The sequence below is a fragment of the Oncorhynchus mykiss genome, chromosome 4, assembly GCF_057628025.1.
Source record: "Oncorhynchus mykiss isolate SJ-2025 chromosome 4, ASM5762802v1, whole genome shotgun sequence".
Taxonomy (NCBI): Eukaryota; Metazoa; Chordata; class Actinopteri; order Salmoniformes; family Salmonidae; genus Oncorhynchus; species Oncorhynchus mykiss.
This window is the reverse complement of record NC_143025.1, coordinates 90,022,501-90,041,633: the sequence shown is the minus strand read 5'-3', so window position 1 is coordinate 90,041,633 and position 19,133 is coordinate 90,022,501. Positions and strand designations below refer to the sequence as shown.

General features: G+C 48.1%; 1 protein-coding gene across 4 annotated transcripts in view; it reads right to left on the bottom strand.

Annotated features, from left to right (window-relative positions):
• LOC110521111 (kinesin-like protein KIF13B) overlaps positions 1-19,133 on the bottom strand; it is a 79,739-nt gene that overhangs the window by 29,610 nt on the left and 30,996 nt on the right. For all 4 annotated transcript variants that reach the window (XM_036976323.2, XM_090233243.1, XM_090233242.1 and 1 more), the window contains 9 exons: positions 16,450-16,612; positions 12,690-12,836; positions 12,143-12,292; positions 11,873-11,977; positions 9,393-9,566; positions 6,948-7,105; positions 3,741-3,873; positions 881-1,030; positions 344-443 (listed from right to left, as the gene is read on the bottom strand). In XM_036976323.2, the coding sequence (XP_036832218.2) occupies positions 344-443; positions 881-1,030; positions 3,741-3,873; positions 6,948-7,105; positions 9,393-9,566; positions 11,873-11,977; positions 12,143-12,292; positions 12,690-12,836; positions 16,450-16,612 (1,280 nt within the window). The remainder of the gene's footprint in view (positions 1-343; positions 444-880; positions 1,031-3,740; positions 3,874-6,947; positions 7,106-9,392; positions 9,567-11,872; positions 11,978-12,142; positions 12,293-12,689; positions 12,837-16,449; positions 16,613-19,133) is intronic.

The window sequence follows — 19,133 nt, the reverse complement described above, 5'->3', positions numbered from 1 at the left end:
TGTAATGTAGTGTGTGTCGTGAGGAGGTCATCAATATGCTCTGTGTGTAATGTAATGTGTGTCGTGAGGAGGTCATGAATATGCTCTGTGTGTAATGTAGTGTGTGTCATGAGGAGGTCATCAATATGCTCTGTGTGTAATGTAGTGTGTGTCGTGAGGAGGTCATCAATATGCTCTGTGTGTAATGTAGTGTGTGTCGTGAGGAGGTCATCAATATGCTCTGTGTGTAATGTGATGTGTGTCGTGAGGAGGTCATCAATATGCTCTGTGTGTAATGTAGTGTGTGTCGTGAGGAGGTCATCAATATGCTCTGTGTGTAATGTGATGTGTCAGTCAGTCTGACCGGGCTTTTGGACCATCTTCTGCAGGTGCTGGTCCAGGTACTGTTGCCTCTTAGTGAGAGTGGTCAGCCACTGGTCCCTCAACCTCTCCAGGTCACCTTCCTACACACACACACACACACCACACACCCCACACACACCCCACACACACACACACCCCACACACCCCACACACACCCCACACACAACACACACACCACACACACCACACACACACACGGTATTATCAGAACAAAGTTCAGTTTTGCTTCGCTGTGCCCTACTAAACAACCCCCTGTGACTACTTTTCCTTCAGTCAACTCTTATGCGAGAAAATCCATTGCATTTTCTTGATTGCTCCCATCCTCTTTCCTCACCTCCTAAAAACCCACTGGATGAGAAAGTCAGAGGGGATGGACCTCTGACCTTCTAATCCAACTGTTTTTTTTTTTTTTGAGGAGGCAACGAGAAGAGAGGACGCGAAGAATCAACAAAAAATGCAATTGAGATTCTCCCAATGTCTCAAACTAACTATTAAAACGGATTGCAGTCAGTGTTACCTGATAGCTGTCCACGTCCTCATCCCAGCGGCAGATCTCGCGTACCTCCACGTTGCCAATGGATACAGAGAGGATGTTTGTGGCGATGAGGGGCATGGTTCCTGAGTCAGGTACGGACCGTACCTCCACCTGCAAACGACGAGACTGGCCCTGGGTGGGGAGGGGGATAGAGACAGGGTTAAGGTTAGAGGCATGGTTACTGAGTCTGAGACTGGCCCTGGGTGGGGAGGGGGATAGAGACAGGGTTAAGGTTAGAGGCATGGTTACTGAGTCTGAGACTGGCCCTGGGTGGGTAGGGGGATAGAGACAGGGTTAAGGTTAGAGGCATGGTTACTGAGTCTGAGACTGGCCCTGGGTGGGTAGGGGGATAGAGACAGGGTTAAGGTTAGAGGCATGGTTCCTGAGTCTGAGACTGGCCCTGGGTGGGTAGGGGGATAGAGACAGGGTTAAGGTTAGAGGCATGGTTCCTGAGTCTGAGACTGGCCCTGGGTGGGGAGGGGGATAGAGACAGGGTTAAGGTTAGAGGCATGGTTCCTGAGTCTGAGACTGGCCCTGGGTGGGGAGGGGGATAGAGACAGGGTTAAGGTTAGAGGCATGGTTACTGAGTCTGAGACTGGCCCTGGGTGGGGAGGGGATAGATACAGGGTTAAGGTTAGAGGCATGGTTCCTGAGTCTGAGACTGGCCCTGGGTGGGGAGGGGGTTAGAGACAGGGTTAAGGTTAGAGGCATGGTTCCTGAGTCTGAGACTGGCCCTGGGTGGGGAGGGGGATAGAGACAGGGTTAAGGTTAGAGGCATGGTTCCTGAGTCTGAGACTGGCCCTGGGTGGGGAGGGGGATAGAGACAGGGTTAAGGTTAGAGGCATGGTTCCTGAGTCTGAGACTGGCCCTGGGTGGGGAGGGGGATAGAGACAGGGTTAAGGTTAGAGGCATTGTAACTGAGTCTGAGACTGGCCCTGGGTGGGGAGGGGGTTATTAGAGACAGGGTTAAGGTTAGAGGCATGGTTCCTGAGTCCTGGAAGGAACATACCTCCACACGACAAGACTGAACCTACTAAACACTTATTTCATGTGCCTATCACATGATCTATGACGTTTTCATCTATGACCCATCTATCCATAAGATGGAAACTTCTGTACACACTCCTGTTTGAGAAACAGGCACCACACACACACACACTCACACACAGTGGGGAAAAAAGTGTTCAGTCAGCCACCAATTGTGCAAGTTCTCCCACTTAAAAAGATGAGAGAGGCTTGTATTTTCATCATAGGTACACTTCAACTATGACAGAAAAATGAGGAAAAAAATCCAGAAAATCACATTGTAGGATTTTTAATGAATTTATTTGCAAATTATGGTGGAAAATAAGTATTTGGTCACCTACAAACAAGCAAGATTTCTGGCTCTCACAGACCTGTAACTTCTTCTTTAAGAGGCTCCTCTGTCCTCCACTCGTTACCTGTATTAATGGTACCTGTTTGAACTTGTTATCAATATAAAATACATCTGTCCACAACCTCAAATAGTCACACTCCAAACTCCACTATGGCCAAGACCAAAGAGCTGTCAAAGGACACCAGAAACAAAATTGTAGACCTGCACCAGGCTGGGAAGACTGAATCTGCAATAGGTAAGCAGCTTGGTTTGAAGAAATCAACTGTGGGAGCAATTATTAGGAAATGGAAGACATACAAGACCAATGATAATCTCCCTCAATCTGGGGCTCCACGCAAGATCTCACCCCGTGGGGTCAAAATGATCCCAAGAACGATGAGCAAAAATCCCAGAACCATACGTGGGGACCTAGTGAATGACCTGCAGAGAGCTGGGACCAAAGTAACAAAGCCTACCATCAGTAACACACTACGCCGCCAGGGACTCAAATCCTGCAGTACCAGACGTGTCCCCCTGCTTAAGCCAGTACATGTCCAGGCCAGTCTGAAGTTTGCTAGAGCGCATTTGGATGATCCAGAAGAAGATTGGGAGAATGTCATATGGTCAGATGAAACCAAAATATAATTTTTTGGTAAAAACTCGTCGTGTTTGTAGGACAAAGAATGCCGAGTTGCATCCAAAGAACACCATACCTACTGTGAAGCATGGGGGTGGAAACATCATGCTTTGGGGCTGTTTTTCTGCAAAGGGACCAGGACAACTGATCCGTGTAAACGAAAGAATGAATGGGGCCATGTATAGTGAGATTTTGAGTGAAAACCTCCTTCCATCAGCAAGGGCATTGAAGATGAAACGTGACTGGGTCTTTCAGCATGACAATGATCCCAAACACAATGCCCGGGCAACGAAGGAGTGGCTTCGTAAGAAGCATTTCAAGGTCCTTGAGTGGCCTAGCCAGTCTCCAGATCTCAACCCCATAGAACATTTTGGGAGGGAGTTGAAAGTCCGTGTTGCCCAGCAACAGCCCCAAAACATCACTGCTCTAGAGGAGAGCTGCATGGAGGAATGGGCCAAAATACCAGCAACAGTGTGTGGAAACCTTGTGAAGACTTACAGAAAACGTTTGACCTCTGTCATTGCCAACAAAGGGTATATAACAGAGTATTGAGATAAACTTTTGTTATTGACCAAATACTTATTTTCCACCATAATTTGCAAATAAATTAATAAAAAATCCTACAACGTGATTTTCTGGAGTTTTTTTCCCTCATTTTGTCTGTCATAGTTGAAGTGTACCTATGATGAAAATTACAGGCCTCTGTCATCTTTTTAAGTGGGAGAACTTACACAATTGGTGGCTGACTAAATACTTTTTTGTCCTACTGTACACACACACACACACACACACACACACAGTAGAATGTCCTCACAAGAATATAAAAAAATACACAGAAACACAGCTACCTGTCTGAGTTGGAAGATGCCCCCGGTGCGTACGTCCTTGGGTGGTAGGACCTCTACAGGGGTGAACTCTCCTGCGTCATTCAGCTCCAACACCTGAACCCAGAGATCCAGCCTACGAGTCACCTCACTCCACCTGGAGACACACAGACCAGACATTATATCAGACATTATATCAGACCAGACATTATACCAGACCAGACATTAAACCAGACATTATACCAGACCAGACATTAAACCAGACATTATATCAGACCAGACATTAAACCAGACATTATATCAGACCAGACATTATACCAGACCAGACATCAGACCAGACATTATCCCAGACCAGTCATTAAACCAGACATTATACCAGACATTACACCAGTCATTATACCAAACCAGTCATTATACCAGACCAGTCATTAAACCAGACCAGACATTATACCAGACCAGACATTATACCAGACCAGACATTAAACCAGACCAGACATTAAACCAGACCAGACATTAAACCAGTCCAGACATTAAACCAGACATTATACCAGACCAGAAATTAAACCAGTCATTATACCAGACCAGACATTAAACCAGTCATTATACCAGACCAGGCAACCGAAAGGTTGCAAGTTCGAATCCCCGAGCTGACAAGGTACAAATCTGTCGTTCTGCCCCTGAACAGGCAGTTAACCCACTGTTCCTAGGCCGTCATTGAAAATAAGAATTTGTTCTTAACTGACTTGCCTAGTAAAATAAAGGAAAAAAAAAAAAACAGACCAGACATTAAACCAGACCAGACATTATACCAGACCAGACATTAAACCAGACCAGACATTATACCAGACCAGACATTATACCAGACCAGACATTAAACCAGACCAGACATTAAACCAGACCAGACATTAAACCAGACCAGACATTATACCAGACCAGACATTAAACCAGACCAGACATTAAACCAGACCAGACATTAAACCAGACCAGACATTAAACCAGACCAGACATTAAACCAGACCAGACATTAAACCAGACCAGACATTAAACCAGACCAGACATTATACCAGACCAGACATTAAACCAGACCAGACATTAAACCAGACCAGACATTAAACCAGACCAGACATTATACCAGACCAGACATTAAACCAGACCAGACATTATACCAGACCAGACATTATACCAGACCAGACATTATACCAGACCAGACATTAAACCAGACCAGACATTAAACCAGACCAGACATTAAACCAGACCAGACATTATACCAGACCAGACATTATACCAGACCAGACATTATACCAGACCAGACATTATACCAGACATTATACCAGACCAGACATTATACCAGACCAGACATTAAACCAGACCAGACATTATACCAGACCAGACATTATACCAGACATTAAACCAGACCAGACATTATACCAGAACAGACATTAAACCAGACCAGACATTATACCAGACCAGACATTATACCAGACCAGACATTATACCAGACCAGACATTAAACCAGACCAGACATTAAACCAGACATTAAACCAGACCAGACATTAAACCAGACCAGACATTAAACCAGACCAGACATTATACCAGACCAGACATTATACCAGACCAGACATTATACCAGACCAGACATTATACCAGACCAGACATTAAACCAGACCAGACATTAAACCAGACCAGACATTATACCAGACCAGACATTATACCAGACCAGACATTATACCAGACCAGACATTATACCAGACCAGACATTATACCAGACATTATACCAGACCAGACATTATACCAGACCAGACATTAAACCAGACCAGACATTATACCAGACCAGACATTATACCAGACCAGACATTATACCAGACATTATACCAGACCAGACATTATACCAGACCAGACATTAAACCAGACCAGACATTATACCAGACCAGACATTATACCAGACATTAAACCAGACCAGACATTATACCAGAACAGACATTATACCAGACCAGACATTATACCAGACCAGACATTAAACCAGACCAGACATTAAACCAGACCAGACATTAAACCAGACCAGACATTATACCAGACCAGACATTATACCAGACCAGACATTATATCAGACCAGACATTATACCAGACCAGACATTATACCAGACATTATACCAGACCAGACATTATACCAGACCAGACATTAAACCAGACCAGACATTATACCAGACCAGACATTATACCAGACCAGACATTATACCAGACATTATACCAGACCAGACATTATACCAGACCAGACATTAAACCAGACCAGACATTATACCAGACCAGACATTATACCAGACATTAAACCAGACCAGACATTATACCAGAACAGACATTAAACCAGACCAGACATTATACCAGACCAGACATTATACCAGACCAGACATTATACCAGACCAGACATTAAACCAGACCAGACATTAAACCAGACATTAAACCAGACCAGACATTAAACCAGACCAGACATTAAACCAGACCAGACATTATACCAGACCAGACATTATACCAGACCAGACATTATACCAGACCAGACATTAAACCAGACCAGACATTAAACCAGACCAGACATTAAACCAGACCAGACATTATACCAGACCAGACATTAAACCAGACCAGACATTATACCAGACCAGACATTATACCAGACCAGACATTATACCAGACCAGACATTAAACCAGACCAGACATTAAACCAGACCAGACATTAAACCAGACCAGACATTATACCAGACCAGACATTAAACCAGACCAGACATTATACCAGACCAGACATTATACCAGACCAGACATTATACCAGACATTATACCAGACCAGACATTATACCAGACCAGACATTAAACCAGACCAGACATTATACCAGACCAGACATTAAACCAGACCAGACATTATACCAGACCAGACATTATACCAGACCAGACATTAAACCAGACCAGACATTAAACCAGACCAGACATTAAACCAGACCAGACATTATACCAGACCAGATATTATACCAGACCAGACATTAAACCAGACCAGACATTAAACCACTTAGCAAAACATTTTGCAATCGGAACACATTTTCCAATGAAAAATAGAGTTTCTTATTGAACAAGTCCAGATAGCCCCTCGTTTCATCCACTTGGGTTCTAGTGAATTACAACCCAGTACACACCAACCCATATGTCCCATCTACACCGGTAGACTCCTAATCTCCTACTAGATCTCACCTCTCTCTGAGGGTTCGTGTCTTGGCCTGAATGACTTCCAGATCCCAAAGAGCCAGGTTCCTGCGGTGGTTCACCTGTTTATGTCCAAACACCTCGATGGCCACTGCCCCCTCCGCCACAAACTCCACAAACTCCTCGGACACACACACCTCCAGCTCCTGGGAACAAACAACACGCATTGACAAACAAACATGGGCACTGTTCTACTGTTCTTCTGCTTTACTCTGGGTAGGTTTGCAAAATCCTGGAAAGTTGGCGACGGCTGATTTTTTAATTTATCCTAACCAACTGTATTATTTAGTTAGTTGTTTTTGTTGTTGCATTGTTTTTAACTTATTTCGTACATAATATTGCTGCTACCGTCTCTTATGACCGAAAGAGCTTTCTGGGTAACAGAACAGCGATTACTCATCTCGAACTGGACGAAGATTATGTATTTAACGACGCTCGTCAGATGTGGCAGGGCTTGCAAACTATTACAGACAACAAAGGGAAACAGCCGTGAGATGCCCAGTGACGCGAGCCTACAAGACGAGCTAAATGCCTTTTATGTTCGCTTCGAGGCAAGCAACACTGAAGCATGCATGAGAGCACCAGCTGTTCTGGACAACTGTGTGATCACCCTTGTCATGGATCCCTCCGGAACTTTCATCAGGCACACCTGTGCCCTATTCCCACTGATTAGTATATATGTGCCCTTTGGTTTCCATGGTCTTGTCGATTATTGTTACAATATCCGTTGGTACGTGTGTTGTGTTTTGGGATTTCGTGCCCTTGTGGATTGCGCAAATGATTACGGGTCTCGTCCCATGTGATAATCATTGTGCGCATGTGTTATTTATTCGAGGTACTCCTCGCTCTTTTGTTTGGGTTCCAACCCTGTGTTTTTGTATAGTGTTTGTTTGGTCTTCGTCCCTTGCCTATACACGGCACACCATCGTTTGGGTACAATAAAAAAAAACTATTACGCATTCATGCTTCTGTCTCCCGAATCAATTATACCAACTAGACAACCCTCTACGTAGCCGATGTGAGCAAGACCTTTAAACAGGTAAACATTCATAAAGCCGAAGGCCAGACGGATTACCAGGATGTGTACTCGAAGTGTGCGCGGACCAACTGTCAAGTGTCTTCAATGACATTTACAACCTCTCCCTGACCGAGTCTGTAATACCTACATGTTTCTAGCAGACATAATCCCTATGCCCAGGTAACCTGGCTGAATGATTACCTACACACACCCGGTACCGGTACCCCCTGTACATCGCCTCCACACTGATCCGGTATCGGTACCCCATGTATATAGCCTCCACACTGACCCGGTACCCCCTGTATATAGCCTCCACACTGACCCGGTACCCCCTGTATATAGCCTCCACACTGACCCGGTACCGGTACCCCCTGTATATAGCCTCCACACTGACTCTGTACCGGTACCCCCTGTATATAGCCTCCACACTGACCCGGTACCGGTACCCCCTGTATATAGCCTCCACACTGACCCGGTACCGGTACCACATGTATATAGCCTCGTTATTGTAATATTTTTTTATTTTTTTTATCTTGTAAATATTTTTTATAACAATTTCTTGAACTGCGTTGTTGGTTAAGCTTACTAGCTTTGCATTATGGCACTCACATTCCTATTTCCAATTCCTGGAGTCGGAGGAAGTCGGAGGAAGGCGGAGGAAGCAGGGCTTGCTGCACCTCAGATGAAGAAACGACCTCCGAGCCTCAGAGCAAGGGGCTTTAGCACAGGTCTGAGTGAGCGGTGAGCCCCTCCACAAAAACACTACTGTGACGCCAGTGCCTCCACGTTTGGAGTGCTACGTCAGGCATTACCGGAGCCCCCCGTGTCCACAAGGGGACAGGCTTCATCCAGCACAACTTAGTTTGGAAGCTTGTTCATGTTTAAATCCCCCCTCTGTAGCCCACTCGGTTACCCTAGGCTCAGTGAAGAGAGGTGTTAAGTTCGAAGGAATGAATCCGAGCCTCAGGCTTATCAACTGTGGAAGCGAGACGCGTATTTCACTGGCCTTGTCAGGCGTGATTATAGATCCTTCAACCGAAGTCTGTTGTACTGTTCAGGGAACAATAGTCACGTGGTGAGAGACTCCTCTTTAGCGAATAAAAACACAGAAAAGGACACATAGAAAGGCCTTCAAACCTCGGCATATCTAGTGACGATTTGACTCCCCCCATTCAGGGCCGGACGACCACATCCGGGGCCCCTACCTCCAGGAGGGTGGCTAACGTCCTGCAATTCTATCAAATTTTACCATGAGGCCGAGAGAACATTTAGCAGTTTTAAAGCAAATTTTCTGCAATCCTACACATTTTGTCATGGTTATGGCATGTTTATATAATATCTGGGGGGTGGGGGGTCCCCAGGGCACATGCCCTGCGTGCCAGTTCAGTAATCCGGCCCCGACTCAATTGTCCCACCTTGCTACTGTCGAAAAGTACGGTGCAGAGGGGATCTCTGCTGGTGGCTGACGGGGGTGTGGGCACCACCTCCGGGGCAATGAACACAGGCTCATCCTGCCCCCAGAAATGGTACTGGCAGAACACAAAGTTACACAGGTGGCGAGGAAGACCTGTAGCCTGCAGGATCCTGACCTGGAGACAGAGAGAGGAGAGGGGAGACAAAGAGGGAGAGACAGATGAAGGAGACAGTGGGGAGGAGAGAGAGCAGGGAGGAGAAGGGAGGAGACAGATGAAGGAGACAGTGGGGAGGAGAGAGAGAAGAGAGTGAGCGGGGAGGAGAGAGAGAGAAGAGAGTGAGCGGGAGGAGAGAGAGAGAGAGAGAGAGAGAAGAGAGTGAGCAGGGAGGAGAGAGAGAGGGAAGAGAGTGAGCGGGGAGGAGAGAGAGAGAGAAGAGAGTGAGCGGGGAGGAGAGAGAGAGAGAGAGAGAGAGAAGAGAGTGAGCAGGGAGGAGAGAGAGAGGGAAGAGAGTGAGCGGGGAGGAGAGAGAGAGGGAAGAGAGTGAGCAGGGAGGAGAGAGAGAGAAGAGAGTGAGCGGGAGGAGAGAGAGAGAAGAGAGTAATCGGGGAGGAGAGAGAGAGAGAGAAGAGAGTGAGCAGGGAGGAGAGAGAGAGAAGAGAGTGAGCGGGGAGGAGAGAGAGAGGGAAGAGAGTGAGCAGGGAGGAGAGAGAGAGAAGAGAGTGAGCGGGGAGGAGAGAGAGAGAGAGAGAAGAGAGTGAGCAGGGAGGAGAGAGAGAGAAGAGAGTAATCGGGGAGGAGAGAGAGAGAAGAGAGTGAGCGGGAGGAGTGAGAGAGAGAGAAGAGAGTGAGCGGGGAGGAGAGAGAGAGGGAAGAGAGTGAGCAGGGAGGAGTGAGAGAGAGAGAAGAGAGTGAGCAGGGAGGAGAGAGAGAGAGAAGAGAGTGAGCAGGGAGGAGAGAGAGAGAGAGAGTGAGCGGGGAGGAGAGAGAGAGAGAGAGAAGAGAGTGAGCAGGGAGGAGAGAGAGAGAAGAGAGTGAGCGGGGAGGAGAGAGAGAGAGAGGGAAGAGAGTGAGCAGGGAGGAGAGAGAGAGAAGAGAGTGAGCGGGGAGGAGAGAGAGAGAGAGAGAAGAGAGTGAGCAGGGAGGAGAGAGAGAGAAGAGAGTAATCGGGGAGGAGAGAGAGAGAAGAGAGTGAGCGGGGAGGAGAGAGAGAGGGAAGAGAGTGAGCGGGAGGAGAGAGAGAGAGAGAAGAGAGTGAGCAGGGAGGAGAGAGAGAGAAGAGAGTGAGCGGGGAGGAGAGAGAGAGGGAAGAGAGTGAGCAGGGAGGAGAGAGAGAGAGACAAAACACACAGTGTTTTTATGAACACATAATACAGCAGTGTGACTATAGATCCTTTCCCTCAGAGACACTGGACATTACATATGACATATTACATATGACATTACATTCTACATTACATACTACATTACATATGACATATTACATTCTACATTACATACTACATTACTTATGACATATTACATTACATTACTCCATTTTAAATTCTTAGCATCCAAGGATTCACTGGGTGTAACGTGGTGGGAACTGATTTTGGACTATTTACAGGACCTAGTAGCGATCGCTAAATAGAGTCAAAAACTAGACACGCCATCTGTGTTTCAGGCCCTGACATTTCAGTGTGTCTGTCTGATATCCATCTATGTGTTTCAGGCCCTGACATTTCAGTGTGTCTGTCTGATGTGCATCTATGTGTTTCAGGACCTGACATTTCAGTGTGTCTGTCTGATGTGCATCTATGTGTTTCAGGACCTGACATTTCAGTGTGTCTGATATCCATCTATGTGTTTCAGGACCTGACATTTCAGTGTGTCTGTCTGATGTGCATCTATGTGTTTCAGGCCCTGACATTTCAGTGTGTCTGTCTGATATCCATCTATGTGTTTCAGGACCTGACATTTCAGTGTGTCTGTCTGATGTGCATCTATGTGTTTCAGGACCTGACATTTCAGTGTGTCTGTCTGATGTGCATCTATGTGTTTCAGGACCTGACATTTCAGTGTGTCTGTCTGATGTGCATCTATGTGTTTCAGGACCTGACATTTCAGTGTGTCTGTCTGATGTCCATCTATGTGTTTCAGGACCTGACATTTCAGTGTGTCTGTCTGATGTCCATCTATGTGTTTCAGGACCTGACATTTCAGTGTGTCTGTCTGATGTCCATCTATGTGTTTCAGGACCTGACATTTCAGTGTGTCTGTCTGATGTCCATCTATGTGTTTCAGGACCTGACATTTCAGTGTGTCTGTCTGATGTCCATCTATGTGTTTCAGGCCCTGACATTTCAGTGTGTCTGATATCCATCTATGTGTTTCAAGACCTGACATTTCAGTGTGTCTGATATCCATCTATGTGTTTCAAGACCTGACATTTCAGTGTGTCTGATATCCATCTATGTGTTTCAGGACCTGATGTTGTCTCTTACCACACACTCTATTTTGCGTTCCTGTGTCTCGCCATCTGGACTGGTCTCTCCTTTCTCCAGCCCCTCGCTCCCTCGCCACACCTCCACATGTAGACGCCCTGCAACCTAACAGGAAGACAGACAGACATCTCAGTCAAACACACACACACGGACGTACCTCTCCCCTCTGGTTGCTGGGTATAGCGTACTGCAGCTTGACCTTTGTAGAACACGAACACACACACAGTCACACACACACACACACACACACACACACACACACGGCCGTACCTCTCCCTTCTGGTTGATAATGGGTACAGCGTACTGCAGCTTGACGTCGCAGAAGAGACAGGCCAGAAAAACGTTGGCCACTCCTATCAGACTGTGGTTCTCCTGCTCGTCGAAGAACGGGTCGGCACGCTTGAAGTAGGAACGCATTACCTAGACAGAGACCAGGGGAGAGAGAGAGACGGGGGGGGTGAGTTAAGGGGGAGACAGTGGGTAAGGAAAGGGGGAGAGAGAGGGGGACGGTGTGAGGAAAGGGGGAGAGAGAGGGAGACGGTGTGAGGAAAGGGGGGGAGAAAGGGGGAAGGTGTGAGGAAAGGGGGAGAGAGAGGAGGACGGTGTGAGGAAAGGGGGAGAGAGACGGGGACGGTGTGAGGAAAGGGGGAGAGAGAAAGGGAGACTGTGAGGAAAGGGGGAGAGAGAAAGGGAGACAATGTGAGGAAAGGGGGAGAGAAAGGGAGACGGGGATGAGGAAAGGGGGAGACAGTGGGTGAGGAAAGGGGGAGAGAGAGGGAGACTGTGTGAGGAAAGGGGGAGAGAGAGGGGGACTCACAGGGTTGTCTTCATCGTAGTCTTTCCATTCCTGGTACAGTTCTCTCATGTCCACCAGTCTATTCTCCATCTTCTCCAGAGCCCAGATCTGTTTCCCTTTACCCTTACGTCTCACCTGCACCGCGGGCTCACTTAGCACCGCATCACGCTGTAGAGAGGGAAAGAGAGAGAGAGAGAGAGAGAGAGAGAGAGAGAGAGAGAGAGAGGGAAAGAGAAAGAGAAGGAAAGAGCGAGAGAAAGAGCGAGAGAAAGAGCGAGAGAAAGAGCGAGAGAAAGGGCGAGAGAAAGGGCGAGAGAAAGGGCGAGAGAAAGGGCGAGAGAAAGGGCGAGAGAAAGGGCGAGAGAAAGGGCGAGAGAAAGAGCGAGAGAAAGAGCGAGAGAAAGAGCGAGAGAAAGAGCGAGAGAAAGAGCGAGAGAAAGAGCGAGAGAAAGGGCGAGAGAAAGGGCGAGAGAAAGAGCGAGAGAAAGAGCGAGAGAAAGAGCGAGAGAAAGAGCGAGAGAAAGAGCGAGAGAAAGGGCGAGAGAAAGGGCGAGAGAAAGAGCGAGAGAAAGAGCGAGAGAAAGAGCGAGAGAAAGAGCGAGAGAAAGAGCGAGAGAAAGAGCGAGAGAAAGGGCGAGAGAAAGGGCGAGAGAAAGGGCGAGAGAAAGAGCGAGAGAAAGAGCGAGAGAAAGAGCGAGAGAAAGAGCGAGAGAAAGAGCGAGAGAAAGAGCGAGAGAAAGAGCGAGAGAAAGGGCGAGAGAAAGGGCGAGAGAAAGAGCGAGAGAAAGAGCGAGAGAAAGAGCGAGAGAAAGAGCGAGAGAAAGAGCGAGAGAAAGGGCGAGAGAAAGAGCGAGAGAAAGAGCGAGAGAAAGAGCGAGAGAAAGAGCGAGAGAAAGAGCGAGAGAAAGAGCGAGAGAAAGAGCGAGAGAAAGAGCGAGAGAAAGAGCGAGAGAAAGAGCGAGAGAAAGAGCGAGAGAAAGAGCGAGAGAAAGGGCGAGAGAAAGGGCGAGAGAAAGAGCGAGAGAAAGAGCGAGAGAAAGAGCGAGAGAAAGAGCGAGAGAAAGGGCGAGAGAAAGGGCGAGAGAAAGAGAGAAAGGGCGAGAGAAAGAGAGAAAGAGCGAGAGAAAGAGCGAGAGAAAGAGCGAGAGAAAGAGCGAGAGAAAGAGCGAGAGAAAGAGCGAGAGAAAGAGCGAGAGAAAGAGCGAGAGAAAGAGCGAGAGAAAGAGCGAGAGAAAGAGCGAGAGAAAGAGCGAGAGAAAGAGCGAGAGAAAGAGCGAGAGAAAGAGCGAGAGAAAGAGCGAGAGAAAGAGCGAGAGAAAGGGCGAGAGAAAGGGTGAGAGAAAGAGAGAAAGGGCGAGAGAGCGAGAAAGAGAGAGCGAGAGAAAGAGAGAAAGAGCGAGAGAAAGAGCGAGAGAAAGAGCGAGAGAAAGAGCGAGAGAAAGAGCGAGAGAAAGGGCGAGAGAAAGGGCGAGAGAAAGGGCGAGAGAAAGAGAGAAAGGGCGAGAGAGCGAGACAGAGAGAGCGAGAGAAAGAAAGAGAGCGGAGAAAGGGTTTGTGTGTGTATATACAGTTGAAGTAGGAAGTTTACATACACCTTAGGTCGTTTTTCAACCACTCCACATATTTCTTGTAAACAAACTATAGTTTTGGCAAGTCGGTTAGGACATCTACTTTGTGCATGACAAGTAATTTTTCCAACAATTGTTTACAGACAGATTATTTCACTGTATCACAATTCCAAGCTTCTGACATTATTTGAGTCAATTGGAGGTGTACCTGTGGCTGTATTTCAAGGCCTTACCATCAAACTCAGTGCCTCTTTGCTTGACATCATGAGAAAATCTAAAGAAATGAGTCTTGTTTTTTTTAGACCTCAACAAGTCTGGTTCATCCTTGGGAGCAATTGACAAACACCTGAAGGTACCACTTTAATCTACGCTAGTATAAACACCATGGGACCACGCAGCCGTCATACCGCTCAGGAAGGAGATGCGTTCTGTCTCCTAGAGATGAATGTACTTTGGTGTGAAAAGTGTAAATCAATCCCAGAACAACAGCAAAGGACCTTGTGAAGATGCTGGAGGACACAGGTACAAAAGTATCTATATCCACAGTAAAACGAGTCCTATCTCGACATAACCTGAAAGGCCGCTCAGCAAGGAAGAAGCCACTGCTCCAACACCACCATATAAAAGCCAGACCACTGTTTGCAACTGCACATGGGGAGAAAGAACATACTTTTTGGAGAAATGTCCTCTGGTCTGATGAAACAATAATAGAACTGTTTGGCCATAATGACCATTGTTATGTTTGGAGGAAAAAGGGGGAGGCTTGCAAGCCAAAGAACACCATCCCAACCGTGAAGCACGGGGGTGGCAGCATCATGTTGTGGGGGTGCTTTGCTGCAGGAGGGACTGGTGCACTTCACAAAATAGATGGCTTCATGAGGTAGGAAAATTATATGGATATATTGAAGCAACACCTCAAGACATCAGTCAGGAAGTTAAAGCTTGGTCACAAATGGGTCTTCCATTATTCTGACATTTCAAATTCTTAAAATAAAGTGGTGATCCTAAATGACCTAAAACAGATCATTTATACTAGGATTTAATGTCAGGAATTGTGAAAAAGTGAGTTTAAATGTATTTTGCTAAGGTGTATGTAAACGTCTCACTTCAACTGTACATGGTTTAAAAAAAAAACTTATCTTCACCCTTACTCCCACAGGCTCACTCAGCACCGCCTCCCGCTGTCCTGCACCACAGGCTCACTCAGCACCGCCTCCCGCTGTCCTGTACCACAGGCTCACTCAGCACCGCCTCCCGCTGTCCTGCACCACAGGCTCACTCAGCACCGCCTCCCGCTGTCCTGTACCACAGGCTCACTCAGCACCGCCTCCCGCTGTCCTGCACCACAGGCTCACTCAGCACCGCCTCCCGCTGTCCTGTACCACAGGCTCACTCAGCACCGCCTCCCGCTGTCCTGCACCACAGGCTCACTCAGCACCGCCTCCCGCTGTCCTGTACCACAGGCTCACTCAGCACCGCCTCCCGCTGTCCTGCACCACAGGCTCACTCAGCACCGCCTCCCACTGTCCTGCACCACAGGCTCACTCAGCACCGCCTCCCACTGTCCTGCACCACAGGCTCACTCAGCACCGCCTCCCACTGTCCTGCACCACAGGCTCACTCAGCACCGCCCCCCGCTGTCCTGCACCACAGGCTCACTCAGCACCACCCCCCGCTGTCCTGCACCACAGGCTCACTCAGCACCGCCTCCCACTGTCCTGCACCACAGGCTCACTCAGCACCGTCTCCCACTGTCCTGCACCACAGGCTCACTCAGCACCGCCTCCCACTGTCCTGCACCACAGGCTCACTCAGCACCGCCTCCCACTGTCCTGCACCACAGGCTCACTCAGCACCGCCTCCCACTGTCCTGCACCACAGGCTCACTCAGCACCGCCTCCCACTGTCCTGCACCACAGGCTCACTCAGCACCGCCTCCCACTGTCCTGCACCACAGGCTCACTCAGCACCGCTCCCCGCTGTCCTGCACCACAGCACTGCCTAAACTAAACACACATGGCAAGGGGCCAACACCTCACAGGGGCTCAATGTAGACCAGACTTGACAGTGCTGTTTTGGTAGGCACACTGTTTAAAACATGTGAACACACACACACCTCCGTGGACAAACATTGACACACACCGTACTGTATGTAAAGCTGATAATGTTATCACGCAGCCACACACACACACACACACACACCCGACACCGACCTTCCTGTTGGCGTCGAGGTTAGCAGCAGGTATTTGCAGTGTGACCAGGTACTCCGTCCTCTTGTTGAGTTCCTCAGCTATGAAGCCTGCCTCCTGCACCAGCAGGTTAGCTCTGACGATCTGCTCCTTCAGTCTACGCAGGCTACGAGTCATCATGGCCTCTCTAAAGCACAGAGAGAGACACAGAGGGTTAGTTACAGGACCAGCAGGTTAGCTCTGACGATCTCTTCCCTCAGTCTACGAGTCATCATGGCCTCTCTAAAGCACAGAGAGAGACACAGAGGGTTAGTTACAGGACCAGCAGGTTAGCTCTGACGATCTGCTCCCTCAGTCTACGAGTCATCATGGCCTCTCTAAAGCACAGAGAGAGACACAGAGGGTTAGTTACAGGACCAGCAGGTTAGCTCTGACGATCTCTTCCCTCAGTCTACGAGTCATCATGGCCTCTCTAAAGCACAGAGAGAGACACAGAGGGTTAGTTACAGGACTAGCAGGTTAGCTCTGACGATCTCTTCCCTCAGTCTACGAGTCATCATGGCCTCTCTAAAGCACAGAGAGAGACACAGAGGGTTAGTTACAGGACTAGCAGGTTAGCTCTGACGATCTCTTCCCTCAGTCTACGAGTCATCATGGCCTCTCTACAGGGGGAGGCAGAGAGATAACAGACCAACAGAGAGATAACAGACCGACAGAGAGAGAGACACAGAGAGACACAGAGAGAGAGAGACAGAGAGAGACAGAGACAGACACAGAGAGACACAGAGAGACACAGAGAGACACAGAGAGACACAGAGAGACACAGAGAGACACAGAGAGACACAGAGCTTGTTGCCATGATAAAAGGACAAGCAGTAGAGGACAAACAACATTGTAAATACCACCAATATTTATCTATGTATTTATCTTCCCATACTATTCGTACTGCAACTACAATTGAACCTTGCTATTGACTGTACAAAGCTGACATTATGAACTGGCCCTGAATGCTGACTGGCTGAAAGCCGTGGTATATCAGACCATATATCACAGGTATGAAAAAACATGTATTTTTACTGCTCTAATTACGTTGGTAACCAGTTTATACTAACAATAAGGCACCTCTGGGGTTTGTGGTATATTGGCCATATAAACCCATATAAACCCATATAAACCCATATAAACCCATATAAACCCATATAAACCCATATAAACCCATATAACCCCCCCCCACCCATGGTCTTATTACTGAAATAGAACACTTGAAATGGCTTTACATTGAAAACCTTTATGAGAGGAGTCATCATCCCTGCCTCTCATCTACACAGAGGAGTCATCATCCCTGCCTCTCATCTACACAGAGGAGTCGTCATCCCTGCCTCTCATCTACACAGAGGAGTCGTCATCCCTGCCTCTCATCTACACAGAGGAGTCATCATCCCTGCCTCTCATCTACACAGAGGAGTCATCATCCCTGCCTCTCATCTACACAGAGGAGTCGTCATCCCTGCCTCTCATCTACACAGAGGAGTCGTCATCCCTGCCTCTCATCTACACAGAGGAGTCATCATCCCTGCCTCTCATCTACACAGAGGAGTCATCATCCCTGCCTCTCATCTACACAGAGGAGTCATCATCCCTGCCTGCCTCTCATCTACACAGAGGAGTCGTCATCCCTGCCTGCCTCTCATCTACACAGAGGAGTCGTCATCCCCGCCTCTCATCTACACAGAGGAGTCATCATCCCTGCCTCTCATCTACACAGAGGAGTCATCATCCCTGCCTGGCTCTCATCTACACAGAGAAGTCATCATCCCTGCCTGCCTCTCATCTACACAGAGGAGTCGTCATCCCTGCCTCTCATCTACACAGAGGAGTCATCATCCCTGCCTGCCTCTCATCTACACAGAGGAGTCATCATCCCTGCCTGCCTCTCATCTACACAGAGGAGTCATCATCCCTGCCTGCCTCTCATCTACACAGAGGAGTCGTCATCCCTGCCTCTCATCTACACAGAGGAGTCGTCATCCCTGCCTCTCATCTACACAGAGGAGTCGTCATCCCTGCCTCTCATCTACACAGAGGAGTCATCATCCCTGCCTGCCTCTCATCTACACAGAGGAGTCATCATCCCTGCCTGCCTCTCATCTACACAGAGGAGTCATCATCCCTGCCTGCCTCTCATCTACACAGAGTCGTCGTCATCCCTGCCTGCCTCTCATCTACACAGAGTCGTCGTCATCCCTGCCTGCCTCTCATCTACACAGAGGAGTCGTCATCCCTGCCTGCCTCTCATCTACACAGAGGAGTCGTCATCCCTGCCTGCCTCTCATCTACACAGAGGAGTCGTCATCCCTGCCTGCCTCTCATCTACACAGAGGAGTCATCATTCCTGCCTGCCTCTCATCTACACAGAGGAGTCATCATCCCTGCCTGCCTCTCATCTACACAGAGGAGTCATCATCCCTGCCTGCCTCTCATCTACACAGAGGAGTCATCATCCCTGCCTGCCTCTCATCTACACAGAGGAGTCATCATCCCTGCCTGCCTCTCATCTACACAGAGGAGTCATCATCCCTGCCTCTCTGGCATGGAGAAGGACAGGTCAACCAGGACAAAACATTGGGAAAAAGTAGTCAGGTACTGATATGATAATGTGGTTAATGAATTCATGAAATGTCTGTGATCCAATGTTTCCAGACAGACAA